At 53.2% G+C, this 24,665-nt stretch overlaps 1 protein-coding gene across 2 annotated transcripts in view; it reads left to right on the top strand.

Moving 5' to 3' along the window:
• Nucleotides 1–24,665, top strand: part of ZNF423 (zinc finger protein 423) — a 266,220-nt gene that overhangs the window by 114,441 nt on the left and 127,114 nt on the right. For both annotated transcript variants that reach the window (XM_012806818.2, XM_003792532.2), the window contains one exon: nt 17,917–21,131. In XM_012806818.2, coding sequence (XP_012662272.1) covers nt 17,991–21,131 — 3,141 coding nt within the window. In that variant the 5' untranslated portion in view covers nt 17,917–17,990. The remainder of the gene's footprint in view (nt 1–17,916; nt 21,132–24,665) is intronic.

The following is a 24,665-nucleotide window of genomic DNA, read 5'->3' as shown; positions in this document are numbered from 1 at the left end:
CAATCCCACACCCTCCCACCTCCCCGCCTGGCTGAGCATCCAGCTCAGCCCCATGTGAAGTGGCTCCCTGGGAAAGGCTCCTGCCTCTGAGCTGTGTTGCCACTGAGCCTCCTTCCTCGGGACGTGGTGTCCACAAATGTGCATCCCTCTCTGTTTAGGACCACAGCCCGTGAGGTCAAGTGACCCATGTTCAAAGCCCAGCTCCGCTACTTCTGACTCAGACGGCCCTGGGCATAGTGTTGAACCTTTGTAAATGGGGTTGGGGACAGCTTGTCACACTGCTTTGAATGTTACCATCAGACGGTATGTGGCGTGGAATATACTATACCATATTTAGCCCGTAATCAATGTCGTTTATTAGACACACACAGTCCATAGGCAATACGTGTAATATGGATGCAGAGTGTAGTCCTCATTCTTCAGTGTCCTCTCTAAATTGGAGATACAGGTTAGAGGCACCATGTGGCTTTCTTGATACTGGGTTTTTTGAAGATTTTAACCTGAATTAGGTTGTTCACTCGCCTTCTCATTCTTTATTCATGTTGAACACATCCTCTGGCTGTATCTCTGTAAGAAAGTCACACAGGCCAAAGACACCTCCAGGAGAGCCCAGGGGCCAGGGTTTTTTCCCAGGACCATGTAGCTGCTTCAGACAGCAACCAGCCCTGGGATCTAGGTGCTGGGCCAGCCCTAGGAGGGGTGGCCCGGCTGGTTCTGCAGGCCGTGCCGTGTTCTGGGGCCACCCAGACCAGGGGGCAAGAGGGAGGCAGCTCCTGTGTTGAAGAGCTCTGAATTTCTCTCAGAGACCATGGAGCCGGGAGGGATTCTCCTGAACCTGCCTCAGGCTCCTCCCAGGTGCCCTGCTCATGACCTTCTATGGCACCTGCTATGAGCTCAGAGAGTTGCTGGTGGTCTTTGGAGACTGGGGCAAGGCTTGAGGGCAGGGAGCTGCCAGGGGACGGACTGGTGTGGCAGCGGGCTGTTCGGACAGGTGTTCCCCAGACTCAGCTGCTGGGCCCATACGTCTGCTCCCTGGAGGAGTGGAGGCTGGCTCACCATAACATCAATTCTTTCCCCCGGGGCCCTGCGGTGCCAGCTCCCTGGGGTGTGGTCTTGGGGCTGTCACAGGGATAGGGGTGGAGTGCCCCTGAGTGGGGATAGATTGTGCCTTAACCAGGCACATACCCTGCCTGCAGAACCTTGGGCAGCCCCTAGATATGGGCATTATAGGAGAGGCGGTAGGGTGGGCATCTGATTGCCACACCTGACCTGATTTACTTCATGTGATGATAGAGGGTTTTCAGTGTCGATGGAATGGAGGGTGTGAAGCCGGAAGACTTGGGACTTGGTTCCCAGTTAACCGGGGATGGAGGTGCCAGAAGGGAGACAAAGGTGAGACATTTTGAGAGTTGGAGGCTTGTCCGGGGCCTGGTGAGCAGACCTGCTGCTGGAGTTAACTGTCCACCCACTTCTCATTCAGGCCTGCAGTCGTGTATGCCGTGGTCAGGGAGGGAGAGGTCCAGTGAGTCCGGGGAAGAAAAATAGTGTAAGAGTGTGGGTCAGGGCCAAAGCCCTGGAGTGAGCATGAGGTGGAGGCCTGAGTCTGCTGTCCCTGGGCTCTACAGGGCCCACACGCCCTCCTGTGGGGACAGACCCTTCATCGTCATCATCACTCTGAGGTCAAAGGTGTGTCTTTGGGAGTGCTGTGGCTCCTTAACACACACAGAGGCCATGTCGGTTTATTCCAGAGGTGGTGGAAAAGCTGCTGGGGTTGGACTCTCTGAGTGAGTGGTGGTGAGTCGGGCTTCCTGGGTGTCCCCAGGGGGTTTTCACGGGGAGTGTTGATCCCTCTGTGACTGGAGCACTGAGGTACACATGGGAGAGAACCCCATTCTAGTCGTGCAGGGGGTTCTCCTCCTCTTGGCTGTTCAGATCTCTGCGTCTTTGGGGCCACTGATCACAGGCTTTCTTGAAATGGGTTCTGCTGATAGGCTAGTGATTGCTTATTTCTGAGTCATTCCTTGATGAGAACTGGATTTATGGGAGGTCTAGAAAAGAGTCTGGGTCCTGCTGGTGCCCACACCTGAGCTGGCTGGTTGTTTGGACACCACTGGGACCCCCGGGGGACTGTCAAGGGGCGTTCTCTGCTTCTGGTATGAAGGCCGTGACTGTGGGCTCCCTTGGGGCACCTACCTTCAGCCATGGCGGTTACTTGCTTCAGAAGGGTCTGCTCTTCCCGACTTTGCTCCCACCACTCCTTCCCCTGAAGACCTTCTCCTCCCTTCTGGGATCAGGGGCCTCAGTCTTGGGTCGTCTGTGTACCTCTGCTGTGACTGCTTCATCTGAGTACCCTGGTGCTGTGGTTCACCTAGGATTTTTCTTTAAGTCTGTTCTCTCCATGGTTAAATGAACTCTGCAAATGGGAAAACAGTAGCGTTTGTTGTAAGTTGACAGCAACTTTAAAAGTAAATGAAAAACAAAATCAAGGAAAACCTTATGTTCATGTTATTTTTGCCGGGAGCTGTTGCCTGCTAGAGGTGCCGGAGGTAGGGCCTGCTCTTCTCTCTAGTGGGGAACATTGGAGAGGGGTCAGAGAGAGCGTCACCTGAAGCCTCTGCCCTTGCTGAACCTCAAGGTGGTGAAGGGGATTTCCTGTCTTGTTTGTGCATCAGTGTTGTTTGGAACCAACTTGGCTGCCCCCTAAAGTTGTACTGGGTTCTGATGAGGAAAGCCTTCCGTAGTTTGGAGGGGTTCTGATGAGGAAAGCCTTCCGTAGTTTGGAGGGGTTCTGATGAGGAAAGCCTTCCGTAGTTTGGAGGGGTTCTGATGAGGAAAGCTTTCCGTAGTTTGGAGGGGTTCTGATGAGGAAAACCTTCCATAGTTTGGAGAACACAGGTCAGTGGGGAGCCTACTCCTTCAGAGCACTGATATGGCGCCTTCTCTGTGCACTGGTTCCCGATCCTGCCAATATTGGCACTTTCTGGCGCCCATTGTCCTTTGCTAAGGGAGAGCCCCTCCAGATGAGCGTGAGCACTGTGTGCTACCCCCGTCCAGGTGAGTGGCGGGAAAGGAGAAAAGGAGGGCCTGACTCTCTGAGCCATGCGGGGTGGTGGGGCTGAGCTGGGCCCTAAGGGATAGGCTGGGTTTTGGTGGGTGATGACCAGGTGGCGGGGCATCCTGGGTGGGCACCACAGCCTGGACAAAGGCTTAGAGTTTGGGCCGGTGAGGCAGGCTTAGCGCACCTCTCTGATGACAGTGGTCAGTGGGTTGTCTTGACGGCTTTCCAGAAATATGGGCATTCCAGACTCCTTCCACTTAACTTCCTTGGACCTCTTGCCCACTCTGCGTCTCAGATGTGTGCTGTATGAAAGGGGGAGCGGTGATGACGGTTGTTACCTCACAGGATGGACATGAGGATTTAGCAAAGTGGAGCTCAGGAAGAGCTTGGCCCCGTTCCTGGCCACAGAGGGGCTCTGCAGATGATACTGGGCTCAAGAAATAGCTCCAGGTGGGTCCGATGGCTCACGCCTGTCATCTCAGCGCTTTGGAGGCTGAGTCGGGAGAACTGCTTGAGACCAGGAGCTCAAAACCAGCCTGGGCAATGTAGCGAGGCTCTGTCTCTACAGAAGAGTTTAAAAAGTAGCCGGGCATGGTGGTCTGCACCTATAGTACCAATTACTTGGGGAGGCCGAGGTGGAAGGATCGCTTGAGCCCAGGAGTTTGAGGGTTATAGTGAGCTGTGATTGTGCCGTTTCACTCCAGCCTGGGTGACAGAGCCAGACTCTGCCTACCCTGTCTCAAAAACAGTAACAAAACAAAAAGTAGCTAGCTGAGTATGGTGGCGCATACCTGTAATCCTACCACTCTGGGAAGCTGAGGTGGGTGGATTGCTTGAGCTCAGGAGTTTGAGACCAGCCTGAGGAAGAGCAAGACCTTGTCTCTACTAAAAATAGAAAAAACTAGCTGGGCGTTGTGGTGGTTGCCTGTATTCCCAGCTACTCTGGAGGCTGAGGCAGGCTGAGGCTGAGGATTGCTTGAGCCAGGAGTTTGAGGTTGCTGTGAGCTATGATGATGCCACAGCACTCTACCCAGGGCGACAGAGTGAGACTCTGTCTCAAAAAAATCCCCAAACAAAAGTAGCTCAGTGTGACCATGTTCTAATCCCAAGAGGGTGTAGAACACTCAGGGATATCCCAAGCACTCAGATATAAAGAGGCAGTGGCCAGAGGTCAGGGAAGAGTACTAGTGGTGACAGCGGCAGCTCTAGGAGACGTCCTGGAGGCATGTCTGGGAGGACATATGAGTTCAGCAGGGCAGAGCGGGTTTGGTCGCCAGGACGCGATGCAGGCTTCCCAGGGTGTTGCCCACATCCCTCCCTGCAAAGGAGAAAGCACATGTGTTCCTTTCCAAGGCCTCAGGGGACAGCTCTGGATGCCACATGCCTTTTTCCCTGTAGGTGACAAAGAGGATGCCTGACCATGTCTTGGAGTCCTCCGAGGACGTCCAGAGACTGTAATTCTAACTTCTGTGGCGAAAACATATGGGCAGGAAAAATGCTATCCAAACACGCCTAATCCCAATCAGAGGATTATTTTCTTAGAGAAAAGCTTCACCTATACTTAATAGTTTTAAATTGTTCCGGGTACCAATTAGACTTTTAATTTTGCTGTTCCCTCCGGCAGCTAGAGGATGTGTGTGGTTCGCGTTTAATCAGAGTTGATTTTTTTTTTTTTTTTTTGGTGGTTCTGGGGGAGGGAAGAAGATGAGGAGCCCATTTCAGGGTTTCCTTCTGGTCCTCCCAGGATCCGGGCGGGGGGAGGGGCTCTGGGCAGCTCTGAGTTTAGGGTTCTACGTTGTCGGGGCAGCCCGGGGTGTCTCCTGAGTGCTGAGCCCAACGCCCCTCCCGCCTGCCTGAGGTTCCACCCACCCCACACTGCCTGGAGAATCCAACGCCGTGTTAAATATATGGATTATCCAAAAATTTCTGCAGCAATAGGGTGAGTTATTATTGATTCACAGAGCACGACAAAACATCGCTGCATGAATTAGCAAACAGCTGTTTCTAATTTGAGTTTAGAACGGTACACAGAGGAACTTGTTTCTCTGTTCACTCCTTTCATTTATAATGAATTTTAATCACCGCTACAGGTGAGAAAAATGTAGAAACAAGCTTGTATCTTGTGGAAGAAACAAAGGAGAGACAGATGCTAACAGATTTCCAGTCTGTGATAAAAGGCATGTTTTGGTACACTTTACATGTAATTAGAGCACAGCTGTTTCCAGTCCCAGGTCCACGAACGCAGCCGAATGTGGGCTCTGCTGATCTCCAAAGGGAGTACAGAAAAACAGTGATTCAACCCCGAAAGCATTTTGCTTTCTCTTGGGTTGAGCGGAGCGCCCTTTGCGCCGGCCCTTGGCAGTGCTGTTTCATGGAACTTGTGGAGATGACTTTACAGGGTACCAGCTCCTAGTGCAGAGGCGGGTAGGGTGATGTTAGGCTGTGGGGTAGGGGGCCAGGCTGGAACTTAGCAGAGGAACCTTCCAGAGCCCTGGAGCTCCAAGTGCCCTTGGGGGGGGGTCTCATGGGGGGCAGGTTGGGGGGCCCTTCCTCCCTGGCAGGAGTTGATCACACACAGCTCTCCTCTTTAGCTAGTTTGATCACAGCCAGCTCTCGGGTGAGTTGACGAATGCTCGCTTTTTTTTTTTCCTAGTCTGTTTAATTTCTGCAATAAAACTCAAGCTCAATTGCATTTTCAATATCAGTGCTAAGTAAATTTGTCTAAGGGATGGAGTAGCCTGGCAGGCTGTGTGTTCTGTGAGGTCAGAGGCTTCAAGGGGAAAAGTGGATATACCTTCTTGTCCTGTGTGTCCAGCAGCCCTTGGAGATGACAGCCCCTGTGGATCCTGGCACAGGGGTGTTCTGGAGTCAAGCCTCATCCCCGCCCCCTCCACCATGATCCAGGATGCCCGAGTCCAAGCCACGATCCAGGATGCCTGAGTCTAAGCCACAGCATAGCGGTTGGTGTCTTAGTTTCTACATCCACATCTGAGAGCGCTGGGCTCTATCTGAATAACAAGGTGGTCTTAAAGGCTCCTTGCAAGTCTGATGTCCTGGGATTTTACCTGGCAGGGGCTCTCTGGGCCTTTCTGCAGATCGAGTTTGCTTTGCTTTGCATGCTGTCTTCTGTGGGGGTGATGACTGTGATCCCTGCTGAGACCTGCTTGGTTATCAATCAGGTCCTCACTGTGTCACGTCTGTTCAAGCCATTGCAGCCTCTGTCTGCCTCTCCTGTCTTACCCTCTGCCCAGTGACCACATTATGGTGAGCTGGGAGCCTGTAGCCAGTGACTATTTTATTCATTACAGAACATTTATTATATAACACCTTAAGGCAGGCACTGATTTTAACTCTATACTTGGGACTGTTATTATCTCCACGTTACAGATATGGAAACTGAGGCAGGTCTCTCCATTCTCTGTTTCCCAGAGGGAGGGTAATTAACTTTCCCAAGGTCACACAGATAGCAAGTGGTGGAGATGGGCTTGGAAGCCCAGCAAACACAAGTCGTCAGGGCCCCGACACTGCGTAATGGAGGAGAGAGCCTTGGGGGTCTGGTAATGCAGGAGAGTGGGTGACCGTGGCCCAGAGGACGGGTCATGGCTGAGCCCCACCATCACTGTGCCAGATGCAGAGAGCAGTGGCACAACCATAGTTCACTAATACCTCCAACTTTAGCCTCAAGCTATCCTCCTCCCTCAGCCTTCTAAGCAGCTGGCACTACAGGCAGGAACCACTGTCCCTGGCTATTTTTTTCTTTTTAATTTTTTGTACAGATGGGTTCATCTTATGTTGCCCAGGCTGGACTTGAACTCTTGGCTTTGAGCAATCCTTGCTCCGTGGCCTCTCAGAGTACTAGGATTATAGCTATGAGTTTACCATGCCTGGCTATGGATTTTTAAAACATGTTAGGAGTTCCTGATTTATAAATATTGGCATTTTTACACAATCAGTGGTAACTGTGCAGCCCTTAGACTGTTCAGTGAGAGGACAGCCATGGGACCTGTGACCCATTACTCTGGTTGTTATTTTTCCCTGTCTAGCTGGCTAAGAGCCCTGGGCTGGGAGTTGGATCCCAGCCTTTTCTGTTTTGCTTTATGATACCAGGATGTGACCTAACCTCTCTGTTCAGCTTCTCCATCCATAGGGCAAATTACTATGTAAACACAGCTACTTTGAGTTTAAAGGGTACCCCAATGGGATGGAATGCTGGATTCCATCCAAGACACCTGAGTGGGCAGCACCCTGCTTCCTTGTAATACGGGTAACAACAACAACAAAACTACTGCTGCCACCACTGCCGCCACCATCGCCATCACCACCACCACCACCACCACCACGCAGAGTTGCTGCAGAAGTCAGACGGGAGAGTGGGTGTGTAGCACTTTAAATGCCACCTAGATGGTGTTATGTTTAATGACTGTGCAAGTTATAGTAGAAGCCCCTTCATTTTTTCTAGTGAACATTTACCAAACACTTAGTGGCATATGAACATTAACCATGTTCTAAGGTAGTCACTCTTATTATCCCCATTCCATGGGCAAGGAGATGGTGGCTCAGAGAGGTCCAGTAACTTGGCTGTGGTCACACGGTGCAAGAGTGGCAGCTCAGCCTGCGTCCTGGGCAAGCCCGGACACGTCCTCACCCAGGGCTTCCCTGTCCCTCAGTGGCTGACATCTCCCTGCAGTTGGCCAAGTCTCTTTAAGCTTATGCTGACATTTTGGATCCCTGGAAGTTTTATTAAGGGCCTTGGTGGCAGCTGTTTGCTGTCACAGGGCTTTTCAGCAGCCCCCAGAGCTGGCTGGGGAAGGGCATGTCTGGCCCTGTCTTAGTCTGTTGAGGGATCTGAAAGCTCTCAGAAGCTGTGTGCCAAGTGTACTTTTGAGGTGGAGCAGAAGCTGGGGTCCCACTTCTCCCCCACTGGGGGCAGCCTGTTAGGGGCTCCTCTTCTCTCAGGTCTCCCTCCTCTCAACTTTGGGCCGTTGACCTCTGTGGCAGTTTCTGTCCTTGAGATGCTCAGTGATGCTTGAGTTTCCCATCCTACTGAAATTTTCTCCCCAAACTTGAAGAATGATCCCTACTTTTCCTGCCATTGGGGATATTGAGATCATATCCATGGGGAACTTTCAGCTCCCTCCAGGATGGGTGAATAGGAGCTCCTATGATTCTCACTAATAGTGTAATTCTAATTCAAGATTCCGGGTGAGCCATGTCAGCTTCTGGCAGCCTCCTGGGCTCCCTGGCCTACCCCTAAGGAAAGAACTTCTGACCAACCACCTTAGAGGGTTTGGGCCTTTATTCTTTATACCATTCTTTCCCTTTAGGAAAATTAAATATCTAGATGCATTACTGAATACTGCCATTAAAGGCATCTGTCTCTCTCCCTCTTTCTGACTACTTCAAAGCAGCAAAAGTTTGGTAGACTGAGTTTAGACTTTAGAGAGCAATTGATTGACAGAAAGAGTAGGTAAGAGTATAGAAACCTGAAAATGCTGGGTATCTTCTGTACCCTTCTGAGGACCTACTAGCAGGCTCAAATATATGCTGAATAATAGAACCCCCAAACTAGATAGGAGAGAGCTGGATACTTACCATCTGATACTTCTCATGCTGTACTCAGGGCAGACATCATCAATGGATCACAGATTCTTAGAAAGCTGGATACCTGCCATCCCATACTTTTCATGCTGTACTCAGGGCAGACATCATCAATGGATCACAGATTCTTAGGGCTACCAAGGCTCTTAGAGACCTATTCATTTCATTCCTTCTCTCAAGAATTGGGGAAATGAAAGCACAAAGAGAGGATATACTTGCCTTAGTCACACAGTGCCAGAATCTTAACCTAGTCCAGTAGTGATCTCATCCGCTATGGCTCACAGCTCCACCCTTAGGGCTTAAAGTTCCACCCTCTGAGTCATCCTCCGCCACCCCCAGAGGTAGCACATATTTGCATCTGAGTAGTTTTATTAGCCCGTTTACTGCTTGTAGAATTTTGGGGGTCCAACAGACTTCTTTCATCTTACACTCTCTCTGTCATTTTTGGTTCATGCTGGCAGCATTTTTGATGGTATAATTTTTTAAAGAACTTTGTGAGTCTCCTGTGTATGTCATAGGGATTTGCTCCATTAGACAAGAGGCTCTTCCACAGATATTTTCTAGATAATTTCTGTCTACCCTTGGCTTCTGCAGAGATGGTTCCAGAGCAATGCTTCCAAATTTCCTAGAGTCGTTCTGGTTTGACCTAGATCTGTGGGTCTGACCCTCAATCTCTTCAAAGTGGCTTTTGTGACATTTCAGTTTCACGTACAGTCCTACCCTCAGCTTTCGAGTATGCTTTCTTGAAAGTATATCTCCTAATTGTAGTGTTTTTTGATTAGAGAATTTTCTTTTCTTTTCTTTTTTCTTGCAGTTTTTGGCCGGGGCTGGGTTTGAACCCACCACCTCCGGCATATGGGGCTGGCGCCCTACTCCTTTGAACCACAGGTGCTGCCCCTAGAGAATTTTCAAAGTACTTAATTTCTAGTTTTTTTGGCCATTATTGTCAACAGTTCTTTTCTTAATCTATCTTTTTTCTTTTTCTGTTAGCAGTAAGAAGAAACCAGGTCACACCTTCGACATTTTTCTTAGAAATCTCTGCTAAATATCCAGGTTTATCCATTTGTATGGTTTATGCTGTGTACATAACTGGGAGATGCAATTTTACTAAGCTCTCCACTACCAAATATTAAGGATTCCCTTTCATTGAGTCTCCAATAACATATTCTGAATTTCCTGATCAGGCCTCACCACCAGTGCCTTTAATGTCATCGTTTGTCTTAGTTTCTGTTCAGGATGATTTAGATGTTTTCTGAAGTGATTTGATTTTTCTCTAATGTGCTCCTTTACTGGCTTCTGAGTCTTCCTTAGAAAAGCGATTAACATACCTATTTTTATTTATCTGCTCAGAGTTATCTAGGCTTGTAAAGAAACCATACTCTTCAAAATTCTTCCAGCCTCTGCTCACTGCCCAATTCCAGAGCCATTTCCATAATTTCGGATATTTGTTCCCGTTACACCCACACCTGGTAGCAACATCTGGGTTAGTTTTCTGTTGCTATTGTAACAAATTGTCATGCACATAGTGGCTTCAGACAAGGAAGAAACAATTACCTTATGGTTCCATAGGTCACACGTCCCTGGGTTAAAGTCCAGGTCTTGGTGAGGCTGGCTTCTGTTCTGGAGGCTCTAGGGGAGAATCCATTTTTGCCCTTTTGGTTTTGGGGGGCTGCCCACATCTCTTGACTTATGCCCCCTTTCATCTTCAAAGTCCAAAGGTGCTAGCTGGGTCCATCTCACATGTCATCACTCTGTCCTCCTCCTCTGCCTTCCCATCCACATCTTAGGGGCCCTATGATTACTGTGGGCTCATCCAGATAATCCAGGATCATCTCTCTCTCTCTCTCTCTTTTTTTTTTTTGCAGTTTTTGGCCAGGGCTGGGTTTGAACCCGCCCCCTCCAGCATATGGGGCTGGCGCCCTACTTCTTGAGCCACAGGTGCCACCCCCCATCTCTTTATTTTAAGTTCAGTTGATTGTCAACCCTAATTCCACTTTACCATGTAATATGTTCATAGGTTCTGGGGGTAAAGACTTGGGCATATGTGGGGTGATCATTATTCTGTCCATGTTTTGTTCTGCAGAGCCTATTGTAGAGTTAGTTTTCCAGCCTTTTTTGTTTTTATCTCACGGCAAACTTGAGCCTATCGTTAAACTTCTGTGGCCTATTTAAATTATTTTGATCAAAAAAAGTAAAAAAAAAAAGAATATAGTTAACTGTGCTTTGAACTTCTTTTGAAAATTTGATTAATGATTTTTAAGAATTTTCTGCCACACCTAAGATTCTCTCATGGCATACCAGTGTGCAGTGGCACAGTGGTTGAAAATTACTGGGCTGTTAAAGCAGCCGGTTCAACAGGAAGTGGGGAGAGAGGCGAGCTGCCTTCTCCGTGCTTGGTGTCGGACTCAGCCCAGCCCGGTCACCTTCCACTGACTTTGCTCAGTTCAGGGCATGACTTTGCCTTAGCGGCAGGTAGGGTTGTAAAGCTTGAGACCTTCACCTGGCTCAAGCCACAGGGCCTGGTGCTGTGCTTATACCTGCTTCGGGGGTATAAGGGAGCAGGTGCTTTGGGGGAGGTCCTGGTGAAGCAGTGCAGTCTGGTGGTCCACAGGTGGTTGGGGGGCCTCTGCCCCTTGCTGTCTGGGTGTACCAGGAACTTACTATCCTTCTCAGAGCCTCAGTTTGCACAGTTATATAAAGGGGGCATTAATAGTCCCTACCTCATAGGGATGTTGTGAGAATTGATGGAGAAAATGCTGGCAAAGGACCTGGCACGTAGCAAATGTGCCACAGACGGGAACAACTGTCATTGCTACACATTTAGACCTAGATCTGCCTGTAAAGTGCTGTGTCGCCTCAGTTTCTTGAAGCATCAGTGAAATAAGATGAGCAATAGATGATCTGTGTACCCTCACATGCCCCCGCACCCCACGGATGTTAGTTTAATATGTGGACATGGCTGGCTCTGGCACCTGGTGTCTGCTGGACCTTGTGCACCTTGTTTAAGCCTGGACCTGCCTCTGCGACCTGAGTCCTCGGCGGGCACTGAGCCAGTGAGAGTGCCCTACTCGGCCTCAGAGCTCTGGCCCCAACACAGGGGTTTCAGGCCCCACTCGGCCTAGGGATTTGCTCTAAGGGGAGCTTGTACCATAGTTTGCTGGAAGGAGCTTCCAGAAAGGGGCTTAGAGGCCCAGTCCACCTGGGTCCTACAAGCGGTGAAAGTGACTTCTCTAAGGCCCCTTGGCAACAGAGCTGCCTCTGAGAGCCCCGCTCCCCACTTCCAGGTTTGTGTGTCCTTGGCTGCTGCAGGCTGCTGGGGCTGCACGGTGAGAGAATGGGCACAGATTTGAAGTTTCCAAGAAGAGTGCAGGAATGCGCCCAGGTGCTGCCCCTGAACTGAATCTTGCATCACTTCATGTCTGGAAAGCCACCTGTTTAGGTTCTGGCTTTCTCCATGGGAAGAACGGTCTGCCGTGGGTCCTGAAACATGTTCGTGGCTTGCCACTCTTGTCCCCCAGGCCCTGGGGAAGTTGGTCTTTCCTTCTGGGATGCCCACCTTGGGGTTGGAGCTCGCCTCTCTGCCTGCAGACCCCTCTCCAGATCTCTTCATGGTATCTGGCAATTCCTGTTGTCTCTGTGTGATGTAGGGGCAGGATTTTGGCAACCCTGCCCAAATGCTACATTTTTCAGAGAGAATGGACAGCTCCCAACTTGGAGGAGGAGACCTGAAGGTTAAGGGCATTTGGGATTGGGAGCCAGGAGACTCTTTCCTCCAGTTTGCTCTTTGGCCATTCCATTCCCACATGCCTGTGCTCATGGCAGACATCCCCAGTCAACTTCAGCACTCATTTCATCTGAGCCCAGATACGGCCTCAGAATCCTTCTGAAGACTGTACTCTAGGCAACCGCTGCCAGTTAGTTGACCCTATAAGTCCCCTTCTTTCTCTGGGCCTTCGCTTCTCCATCTGTATCTTGAGAGATTGAAACAGTTTCAGAGCCTGGGGTCCTGTTCTTCTTGTCCTGAGAGTCCTCTTGTCTTGAGACTCCTGTTCCTGGAGCTCTGGAGTAGGGTAGAGGAAGGCACATGACAGAGCTCTGTCCATTGGGGAACTGTTTCCTTGGAAAGTTTCATCTTTGTGAGTGGCAAGGAGACCCTTTGGGGCTTTGTGAAGAAGTTTTGGGCCTTTTTGTGACTATCCTGTAGACAGTCTGGGTGGTTGGAGTGTACAAAATGTATCTTCATCTAGAAGGGACTTTAGAGAGCACCAATTCCTGCTTCCCATGTGCCAGCAGAGGCCAGGACTCCTGATGGCCTCTGTCCTGTGCCCCAGCACACCTCCGAAGGACACTCTCACTGTAGTTGGCTTCTCCTTAGTGTGATCCAGAGTGTTCATGGGGCAGGGCCTGGGGGGAGGTGCCCCCGTGTGACCCTGCAGCATTCAGCGGCAGTCCTGGGCACGGGAGGCACTTGTGGACTTGGGTGGAAACTCCACTTCTGAGATGGCTCAGCTCTTTTCCCTGCTGGAGGCTGAGGGTCATTTTTATTCATACAGCTGGAACTGCCCATATCAGGAATGTTTGAGTAACCTAGAACCCTTGGACGTCAGCTGTCTTCACTCTCCTGTCTGAAGCAGGGAACCTCCCTGGGCTTCTTTTCAGGGTCATTTATTCCTCTTTCGTAGCTTCAGCGACACAGCCTTTACTGCCTCCATCTGGGGCCCACTCGTAGGAGGGTCTCCTTTGGCTTGCCCATGGGGCTGGGCTTAGCCACTCTCCCTCTTTGGCCTGAACACCTCCGGCACCTCCGACTGATTCTCTGTGGTAGGAGGAGGCATGCTGGGTGGCCGCTGTGTGCTGCCGTGCCTGGATCAGGTGCGTGTGAGGCTGCCTTAGACTGCTGTGGCACTGTCAACCTGTGGCAGTCACCAAGTGTGACCATGTGAGCTTGGGATCCACCTGGCTCTTTCTGCTGGTGGTGTATTCTGAAGCCCAATTAATGCTCTCTTTTTCCTACTTAATTGAATTTTTATCAAAAATTCTTCCCTCTTTTATGCTTGTTTTGGTTCTTTTCCTATAGCAGACAGCAAAAGCCTCGTATAACCTGTTTCCTACCAGGCCTTTTTGTAAGATTAGCATTTTTAAATGACTTTAATCTCCATTTTGAAAGCGACTTTTCTATTTATGTTTGTTATATGTCTTTGATTGCATTATTCTGTGGGGAGGGGATCCAGGGGTCTGGTCTGGCATTAGTCACCGTATCTCCCTCTTAATTTTCTTTCATCCTCTTCCCAAAGGAAGGAAGCAATGTAGCATCGCAGGTGGAAACGGTGACCAAACGGCTCCGTGGGTTTATGTCCTGACTCCACTGCCTGCTAGCTGTGTGGCATGGGGCACACAGTGACTCAGCCTCACTGTGCCCTGGTCTTCTCATCTGTGAATGGAAATTTTAATAAAAGCACACTTTGGGATTGAATGTGTTAATACACGTGAACTTGTAGAAGAATGCCTGGCATATAGTAAAATCTATGCAAGTGTTTACTTAAAAAGGAGCTGTCCAGTGGGATTTTCCTTGAGTCTATCTTCTTCCTGAGTGCTGGAATATTTGGATTGAAGGGGACGTTGTGATCTTTACCACGATTGCTCTGTGTGTGGGAGGGGTGTCTAGCAGTCAGCATGGAGAAAGTATTGCTGCTGTAAGGAAAAGGACCCTCCCCTTTGCTGACATCCCTGGAAATGCACCTGGAGCTCTGGCCCCAGCTCATCCCTCTCACCTGCTTCTAGGGTGCTTTGATAAGAGCCCCCAAAGCAAAATACATTTGGAGGGATGAGACAGAAACAGCCAAGGCCGAAGGTCTTTGAATAAAAGGCTTTAAATAGGGCAACCTGAGTTTGGAACTTTATTTGTCAACATACCCTTTCCTCCTGATGGGGACTTTTCGGTGTAAGGACCCTTATTTTCATTTCAACCTGGATGACATTCTCAGCAGTTGCTCCCAGAGTGGTATGCTTTGCTTTAGTTTTGAAACTCATTTGCAAAAACCAACCAGGTAGCTTCCAATGAACCCTGGGCACTCTGGCACCAAGCAGGTAAAGATTCTCCTTTTCAAGCTCAGTGGGTGGATGGCTGAGGTAGGGCTTAGAGACTCCACGGAGAGGCAGTGTGGCCAGACCTCCCGGAGCCTCAGCTTCCTCACCTCAGAAATGGAATGTTACTGGAGACGACCAGATACGGTCGCCGTGGTCATAGACATGCTTAGCACAGAGCTGGCACGTGAGATGTGCTCAGTGGATGTAGCTGCTAATATTATTAGCACTATGGTACTAGTTAGTACTAATTATTATTATTGCGAACATGGTGCTTTTGTTTAACAGCCTTTTGAAGTGTAATTTGCATACCCCAAATTCACTGGTTTTAAGTGAGTCATTCAGCTGCTCTTCACTAAGTTTCTGGAGCTGTGCAGCTTTTCCGTTCTCTCCGGAAGGTCCCTCTTGCCCAGCGGTTCTCAACCTGTGGGTCATGACGTTAGGAAGTTGAGAACCACTGCTCTTGCCTGTTTGCAGCCAATCCCTGCTCCCACTTCCAGCCTCACGCAACCACTAACGTGGCTCTGTCTGTCCACATGTGCCTTTTCTGGATATTCCTGTCAGTGGACTAATGGTGCTTTTTCATATTACTTTTCTCATCTGTTCCTCGCACAGATTCCCTTTTCTCAGACACATAAACTGAGTCTGCACGATCATGGGGAATGCTGAGAGCACGTGTATTGGAGGAGGGGGAGGGCTTTGGGTGCAGGTGTTTGTCCTCTGGTCCTCAGGCTGTGTGAGTGTTTGGGAGCAAGTGGACGCTGGCAGAGATGCCTGTCCAGCCAAGCTTGTCCTGCAGGCAGGGGTCTTCAGATTTCCCTCGCCTAGTTGTCCAGTGGGCTCCTGGGCATGAAGGGATGGGCACGGCCCTCCTGAGAGAGCTCAAAGGCAACCAGGCACTGAACTCCTGGAAACTTCACATGTGGGCCCCTCTCCCCCTTTCTTACTCACACATGAGAGGTCTCATTTGACTATTTGACCTGTGGAAGCTGGTCCTGGCCTAGGTCATGGTCAAGGGGCTTGAATATGGAAAGTCCCGGTATCAGTAGCTCGTGCTGTCACTTCCTGAGCCTAGTTACCTAGGCTATACCTCAGTTTCCTCCACTGTCTAGTGGCGGTGGGCCTGGTTCCTGCCTCATTGGTGGCTGTGAAAAAGTGCTTAGGAGAGCTCTGGGCACTCAGGCAGAGCTCAGGGGCAGATTGAGTGTGAGCTAAGACATGAAAATAGTGAAAAGCCAGTCCATCCTGGCCAGGGGTGGGGGCCAGCAGGTCCCCCAGCTGCAGCCACCTCCTCCCTTGAGTCCCTTTGTCTGTGCCCTGCAGAGCCCAGCTGGCAAGAGCTGGGAATTAGCAGGTAGGGGACTGGCACCTCCCGCCGAGTCTCATCTGGGGAGCTGACAGAGGCTGCATCCTCCCTGGCTGAAGGGCCCATTAGGTAAGGCCCCCAGGGGAGGAGGTGCCCTTGCCTTGGAGGTGCCTTGGCGGGTGTTCCAGCAGGCGCCTTGAGCTGAGCTGGGCACTGGGCTTTAGAGGTGACGGCAGCCACGAGCTTTGAGAACAGCATCCGTCCAGGCTGAACTTTGCCAGCGGTGCTGCCTGGGGTCAGGTGGGTCTTCCCACAAGGCGGGGCCTGGGTGGGGCCTAGGATCAGTCTCAGTACCAGCTCTGAGGGGCCCTTCAAGACCTTCCTGGTCAGCCTTACTCTTTCATTAAGCTTTGGGCCCGGCAGGCCGGCAGCTTATATGGAGAGCCTGTAATGGGAGCCGCAGGTCTGTGATTTTGTGTGTGTGAGTGCATGCATGTGTGGTCACGTTTGTGTCCATGAGTGCATGCGTGTGCATGTGTGGTGTGCGCACACATGTGCCAGTGCTCCCTGTGCGGGAACATGGCATGCCTGCCCCTTCACTGGCTGAAGGCCTGGGCTACCTGGGGTCAAGGTTACGTCTGGGTTATGTGTGTGAGCTGCGGCTGGGCAGCTGGCCTCTGCAGCCCCCGGGGGCAGTGGCTTGTTTCCTCAGGGTTATAAGAGCAAGGTCAGCAGCCGAATCTGAGCTTTTGTTTGTCTCTCCCCTGCCTGTGGTCTGTTTCATTCATTATTAAGTTTTAAATCCATCCGAAGAGAAACTTGAGCCTGGGAACTCACTCCCTGCTTGGGCTGGTTCCGTCAGCCCCCCTCGGGGAACTTTGCCGGCTTTCTGTGCCGAGCCCTGTGTGCTTTTGTTTTGTGGGGAGCAGCTAGCCTTTAGGTTTGTTTAGTTTTCATCTAAGGCTGGAAGATGGGAGAGGCTGTCCCCAGGGAGGTGGGACACACGGCAGCCTGTGTGAGGGAGCCTCTTCCTCACCGTCACAGGAGTGGTAAGGGCCCCGCCAGCTCTGGGCTCTGTGGCTGCCTGTGTCCTGGTCCTTCCTCTAGTCACCAAATCTCCCAGCACCATTAGGCCATCTCCCCAGGTCCCCAGTGGGCTTGGGGGGAGTGGCAACAAAGAAAACAGTCCCCTCAGGGTGGGCTGGGCTGGGAAATGTCTCCTCAGTGCCCTGGGCTGCTTCCTGTGTGAGCACTGGATCTGATGTCACCACGTCCTGTGATTTCACACCTCCATGTCCTGTCTGCTACCTGAAACAGCAGTTTCCAGCCTTACCAGCTCCCCCCACCCCTAAAGAATATGGTCGGCAAGTTCAAAAAAGGACTTTTTTGGGGGGTAAAATTTTGCTTATGCCCTTAATGGCCAGCCAGGATTTCCTCCAGCGTTAGGGGATACAGGGATTGACGCCCAGGTGTTGATCACGTGACGAGACTTGCCCCCCTTTTGGCCTATGGGACTAATGGTCTGTGAGGTCATTTCCGGTGACTTTGTCCAAGCTGTCCCTCCTTCCCCCATCAGGGAAGTGGCCAGAGCCTCACCTTTGGTGGGGAGGCACGATGTCCGGGCCCACGCGGGTGTTGCTGAGGGAAAAACCATTTCCCCGCCATAACCCGCCGCCCCTCTGTTGTGCCCTCTGCCGACGGGAAGGCCCTCGTGTCCACTCGCTTCCGGCCCCCGCCCCTCCCCCAGCCCCCGCAGCAGTTGGCCAGCTGCACAGCCTCAGCCCGCGAGCTGTCGAGAAGCTGGCTCTGTCCTTGTTTCTCGGCAGCCCTGGGAATTGCCTGTAATCTCCTCTCTGCCTTCCCCCCACAGATGGTGACGACGACCCACAACTCTCCTGGGTGGCCTCATCTCCCTCCAGCAAGGATGTTGCGTCACCTACGCAGATGATCGGCGATGGCTGCGACCTCGGCCTGGGCGAGGAGGAAGGGGGCACGGGCCTGCCGTACCCCTGCCAGTTCTGCGACAAGTCCTTCATCCGCCTGAGCTACTTGAAGAGGCACGAGCAGATCCACAGCGACAAGCTGCCGTTCAAGTGCACCTACTGCAGCCGCCTCTTCAAGCACAAGAGGAGCCGTGACCGGCACATCAAGCTTCACACGGGCGACAAGAAGTACCACTGCCACGAGTGCGAGGCCGCCTTCTCCCGCAGCGACCACCTCAAGATCCACCTGAAGACCCACAGCTCCAGCAAGCCCTTCAAGTGCAGCGTCTGCAAGCGCGGCTTCTCGTCCACTAGCTCGCTGCAGAGCCACATGCAGGCCCACAAGAAGAACAAGGAGCACCTGGCCAAGTCGGAGAAGGAGGCCAAGAAGGACGACTTCATGTGTGACTACTGTGAAGACACCTTCAGCCAGACGGAGGAGCTGGAGAAGCACGTGCTCACCCGCCACCCGCAGCTCTCGGAGAAGGCAGACCTTCAGTGCATCCACTGCCCCGAGGTCTTCGTGGACGAGAACGCGCTGCTTGCCCACATCCACCAAGCCCACGCCAACCAGAAACACAAGTGCCCCATGTGTCCCGAGCAGTTCTCCTCGGTGGAGGGCGTCTACTGCCACCTGGACAGCCACCGGCAGCCTGATTCCAGCAACCACAGCGTCAGTCCTGACCCCGTGCTGGGCAGCGTGGCCTCCATGAGCAGCGCCACGCCTGACTCCAGCGCCTCTGTGGAGCGTGGCTCCACCCCGGACTCCACCTTGAAGCCGCTGCGGGGGCAGAAAAAGATGCGGGACGACGGGCAGGGCTGGTCCAAGGTGGTCTACAGCTGCCCCTATTGCTCCAAGCGGGACTTTACCAGCCTGGCTGTGCTGGAGATCCACCTGAAGACCATCCACGCGGATAAGCCGCAGCAGAGCCACACGTGCCAGATCTGCCTGGACTCCATGCCCACCCTGTACAACCTCAACGAGCATGTCCGCAAGCTGCACAAGAACCACGCCTACCCCGTGATGCAGTTCAGTAGCATCTCCGCCTTCCACTGCAACTACTGCCCCGAGATGTTCGCTGACATCAACAGCCTGCAGGAACACATCCGTGTGTCCCACTGCGGCCCCAACGCCAACCCGCCCGACGGCAGCAATGCCTTCTTCTGCAACCAGTGCTCCATGGGCTTCCTCACTGAGTCCTCCCTCACTGAGCACATCCAGCAGGCCCACTGCAGCGTCGGCAGCGCCAAGCTGGAGTCTCCGGTGGTGCAGCCCACGCAGTCCTTCATGGAGGTCTATTCCTGCCCCTACTGCACCAACTCACCCATCTTTGGCTCCATCCTGAAGCTCACCAAGCACATCAAGGAGAACCACAAGAACATCCCCCTGGCCCACAGCAAGAAGTCCAAGGCAGAGCAGAGCCCGGTCTCGTCCGACGTGGAGGTGTCTTCTCCTAAGCGGCAGCGGCTGTCGGCGGGCGCCAACTCCATCTCCAACGGCGAGTATCCCTGCAATCAGTGTGACCTCAAGTTCTCCAACTTCGAGAGCTTCCAGACCCATCTGAAGCTGCACCTGGAGCTGCTGCTGCGGAAGCAGGCATGCCCCCAGTGCAAAGAGGACTTTGACTCCCAGGAGTCCCTCCTGCAGCACCTGACGGTGCACTACATGACCACGTCCACCCACTACGTGTGCGAGAGCTGCGATAAGCAGTTCTCGTCGGTGGACGACCTGCAGAAGCACCTGCTGGACATGCACACCTTCGTGCTGTACCACTGCACCCTGTGCCAGGAGGTTTTCGACTCCAAGGTGTCCATCCAGGTGCACCTGGCCGTGAAGCACAGCAACGAGAAGAAGATGTACCGCTGCACGGCCTGCAACTGGGACTTCCGCAAGGAGGCCGACCTGCAGGTGCACGTCAAGCACAGCCACCTGGGCAACCCGGCCAAGGCGCACAAGTGCATCTTCTGTGGGGAGACATTCAGCACCGAGGTGGAGCTGCAGTGCCACATCACCACGCACAGCAAGAAGTACAACTGCAAGTTCTGCAGCAAGGCCTTCCATGCCATCATCCTGCTGGAGAAGCACCTGCGGGAGAAGCACTGCGTGTTCGATGCCACCACCGAGAACGGCACGGCCAATGGAGTGCCCCCTGCGGCCACCAAGAAGGCTGAGCCTGCTGACTTGCAGGGCATGCTGCTGAAGAACCCCGAGGCGCCCAATAGCCATGAGGCCAGCGAGGATGACGTGGATGCATCGGAGCCCATGTACGGCTGTGACATCTGCGGGGCGGCTTACACCATGGAGGTGCTGCTGCAGAACCACCGGCTGCGGGACCACAACATCCGGCCGGGCGAGGACGACGGCTCGCGCAAGAAGGCCGAGTTCATCAAGGGCAGCCACAAGTGCAACGTCTGCTCGCGGACTTTCTTCTCGGAGAACGGGCTGCGGGAGCACCTGCAGACGCACCGGGGCCCTGCCAAGCACTACATGTGTCCCATCTGCGGCGAGCGCTTCCCCTCCCTTCTGACGCTCACTGAGCACAAGGTGACCCACAGCAAGAGCCTGGACACGGGCACCTGTCGCATCTGCAAGATGCCCCTGCAGAGCGAGGAGGAGTTTATCGAGCACTGCCAGATGCACCCCGACCTGCGCAACTCACTCACGGGCTTCCGCTGTGTGGTCTGCATGCAGACGGTCACCTCCACGCTCGAGCTCAAGATCCACGGCACCTTCCACATGCAGAAGCTGGCAGGCAGCTCGGCTGCGTCCTCCCCCAACGGCCAGGGGCTGCAGAAGCTCTACAAGTGTGCCCTGTGCCTCAAGGAGTTCCGCAGCAAGCAGGACCTGGTGAAGCTGGACGTCAATGGGCTGCCCTATGGCCTCTGTGCTGGCTGCATGGCCCGCAGTGCCAACGGACAGGTGGGTGGCCTGGCTCCGCCCGAACCTGCCGACCGGCCCTGTGCTGGCCTTCGCTGCCCCGAGTGCAGTGTCAAGTTTGAGAGTGCTGAGGACCTGGAAAGCCACATGCAGGTGGACCACCGCGACCTCACGCCAGAGACCAGTGGGCCCCGGAAAGGTACCCAGACATCACCAGTGCCCCGGGTAAGTGCAGCCTGCCTGAACCTGCCCCAGCTCCTTGGGGCTCCACGGATCACCACAGGAGCCACACACCCCGACTGTCACATCTCCTGGTGGCATTCCCTTTAGTAGCCTGGAGAAGCAGCACTGTGTGTGGTGTGAGCATGCCTGCTCTGCAGTAGACTCCTTGAGTTTGAACCACCGTGTTGCCATCTCCTTTCCAGCTGTGTGATATGCACGTTTAGATAAGCACGTTTTATTTTTCTCTCTGGGCTTCATTTATCAAGTGCTCATCTGTAAGATGGGAATAACAGTCATCCTGACTTCACAGAATTGTCATCAGGGGCTGATGACACCATGTAGGTTAAGTGCCTGGTATAGTGGCTGACGTATGCTGAGCACTCCATCTATGGTGACTCTCATCTTTGTTATTGATCTGGGGTGGGCTTGCTCATTTGCTTATTGGGTCTACTTGGATGAGTCACCTAACTTCTTTGGCCTTTAGATCCTGTATTTTTTGACAATTCATGTAAATATCACACACACACACACACAGGGCTGAGGACCTGGCATTTGGGGCTCACTTGTGCTAGTTGGAATTGCCAGCTGATGATACTGTCATCAGCCGCATCATTACTGTTAATGCAGCCGCAGGGGCACGCAGGGCCTTCAGAAATGGTTCTGATTGTCCTTATCATTAATGATTGATTGATTCACTAATTCATCAAGTTTTCCCTGAACACCCATTATGCTTGGAGGTGCCTGGGAGCCAAGGAGAACCAGAAATGAGTCCTACCTTGGGGCATATGGACCAGTGGGGACCCACAGGCCTGGAGCAAGTGGCTCTTACTGATGCGGAGGAAGTCTGAGCTCCTGGTGTTTCCATGCAGGCCTTGGGTATAGGGCTCTGGGCCCCCGATGGTGGGCCTGGAGCCTGTGTGGGCCTTGGGTATCAGAAAGCACAGGCCCAGGGATTTCCACCGAGTCTGTGCTGACTGTTTCCACACCGAGGAGGTGCCAAGCAGATCTCAGGCAGGGATGCAGGATTTGGGGAAGGGCCACCAGCCATAGGGTGGGACCCAGGGACATTTTCTTAAGGTGTTTGGCCTTGGGACCAGAACCAGGGCCTGGGTTCCTGGGATATGGAGGGAGTGAAGGAGATAGGGCGAGAGGAGGGTAGAGAGAGTAAGGGGGGGGCCTTCTTTAGTGGAAGGGGCCTTAGAGCATGGGTCCTCAAACTTTTTAAACAGGGGGCCAGTTCACTATCCCTCAGACTGTTGGAGGGCTGGAGTGTAGGCCCTGGGACGAGTTGGCTGCTGAGCAGGACAGGCAGCAGCGGCAAAAACACCAGCGGGCTGGATAAATGTCCTAGGTGGGCTGCATGTGGCCTGTGGGCTGTAGTTTGAGGACACCTGCCTCAGAGCCTTGTCACAACACCTGGCAATATTATAGATGGGTCCCAGAAGCCTTGTGAGCCTGAGGGACCTGTCTAGGGACACCTGGCCAGGGAGAGGAGCACCTGTGTGAGGAAAGAGCTGCATGCAGGGTACCCAGCAGGAGGTCCTGAGCCTGGACACTGGTCACTGTGGCCCCAACACTGCTGCCCAGTCACTGCTGCCCAGCCCCTGCTTGCTGGCTGGCCAGGGTGGTGTGAGTGGTCTTGGGAGCATGTGGGCCCTGGAGTCAGATGACCTGAGTTAAAATCTCCCCTTCTGAGGACCCAGCTATGAGGGAGGGCCTCTGTCCTCCCCTGCCAAGCCGGTGGGCAATAGTAATGGCAATTAATGATAGTGAGAGTCATATTGTCCAGCTCCAGAGCTGCTGTCACCCAGGCAGCATGGTGGCCAGATTGGTGTCTTTCTGGTTTTTTAACCAGCATCTACTCACACTGGCCAGTGCTAGCTCCTTATCGTGGCTGTTGCCCAAGCTGACCTCAGCTCTGAGGATTAAATGAGCTACTTAAGTGCCAAGTATGCAGTAAACAGTCCGTGCTCATTGAGGGGTACAGATGTGCCCAGCACTTTCCATCTGTTTAACACAACTCCTCACTTTGTAGATGGGGAGACTGAGGCTCAGTCATTTGCCTCCAGAGGCGGGGCGGGTTGAGCCCGCGGGGGTTGCTTCTGATGCCTCGGCCTGTGCCCTGGCCCAGCACTCTGCCCAGAATCTCTGGGAGCCATCCTGGCTGCAGGAGAGGAGGGACCGGCTGGGGTGGGGTCCAGGGTGGTAATGCCCCAGGTCAGGCTGTGGGACAGTGTGGCTAAGCTGCGTCACCATGGCTGCTTCTCCTGGGTGTACCCCAGCCTAGGATCCCCCTCCCTCTTTGGCACTTCCCAGCACCGTGCTGGCTTCCCTGGTGGCCAGGGAGCTGCTTCCAGTGCCTCCCAAGCCTTGGGCCATTGGAGTCTCCCAAGGCTGCTCTGGATCCAGCATCAAGTACCACTCTGTAAAAGCTCCTACTACGTGAGAGGTGCTCTCTTGCGCACTGACTCTCATGTCATCTCCATGGCAACAGCCTGGGAGCCTTGCAGTGGCCTCTCTTCTGGCAAAGGGGATCCATGCTCAGAAAGGTTGCCATGTACCCATAGATGCAGGGCTGTGCGCAGCAGTGCAGGGACTGAAGCCTGAGGGGGCCTGTTTCCCGGGGGTCCCTCAGGCCTGTCTTCCTGCCTTCAGGCCTTGTGGGAGAGGGGGGTGAGCTGAAAGTCATATCCCTGCCTGCCTAGAGGCCTGGGCAGATGGGCCATTGCAGAAAGGAGCTAGACAAAGCCCAGGTACCCCCCACCCCCAGCCGAGGCAGCGCCCTCTGGGGCCCTGCCCCTGCCTGGGCACGCCTGGGGGTAGGGGCCCAGCTGTCTTGTAGCCCACCCCTTCCCTCCCTGAGGACTCACTCATGTGAAAACAGACTCCAGGGGCTTTAGGGGGCTTGGGGGCTGGCAGGCTGGGACCCTTGGGATTGTATCCATAGCAACCAGCTCTCGGAGGATTGGGTTCCCATGGGGCCAAGGCTGCTGGCAGTTGGAACGTGAAGCATTGAGGTTTCTGCCTCCTCCTCTATTTATGGACAATAACGCCATCCAACTTGAGGCTAGCATGGGCAGACCCTGGCCCTCTAGCCCCTCAATAAGTCACCACCGGGCCTTCCTCTGCCAGGGGCGTGGGCTGGGTGCTCTCACGGCCCATTTTGCAGCCAGGTAAACAGACATCCAGATCAGAGGGCTTGTCTAGGTCCCACTAGCTTTCTGTCACCTCAATCAGGCCAGTCCAGGGAGGCGTGGGGCATGAGCTGTGACACTGGCAGCTGAGGCAGCGGCTCCAGAGGGGCCTGCTGAGCACAGATTCCACCTCCCCAGCACAGGGCTGTGAGTGAGCGGTGCAGCCACCTGCAGCTCCTCTCTCTCCATCCCTAAAGGGAGCCGCAGTGTGTGGTGAGTATGCAGTGTGAACACTGCCTGCACGTAGCAGGGGCTCGGGGAGTGGTGGCTGTGACCGCTGTCATGGAGAGCCAGCCACTCCGGCTATTGGTCCATCTCTCCCTGCTCTCCTAGAGGGCCTGGC

This window comes from Otolemur garnettii, unplaced genomic scaffold (assembly GCF_000181295.1).
Source record: "Otolemur garnettii isolate 467f Iridium unplaced genomic scaffold, OtoGar3 scaffold00058, whole genome shotgun sequence".
NCBI classification, from domain to species: domain Eukaryota; kingdom Metazoa; phylum Chordata; class Mammalia; order Primates; family Galagidae; genus Otolemur; species Otolemur garnettii.
This window is presented reverse-complemented; position numbering and strand designations above follow the sequence as displayed.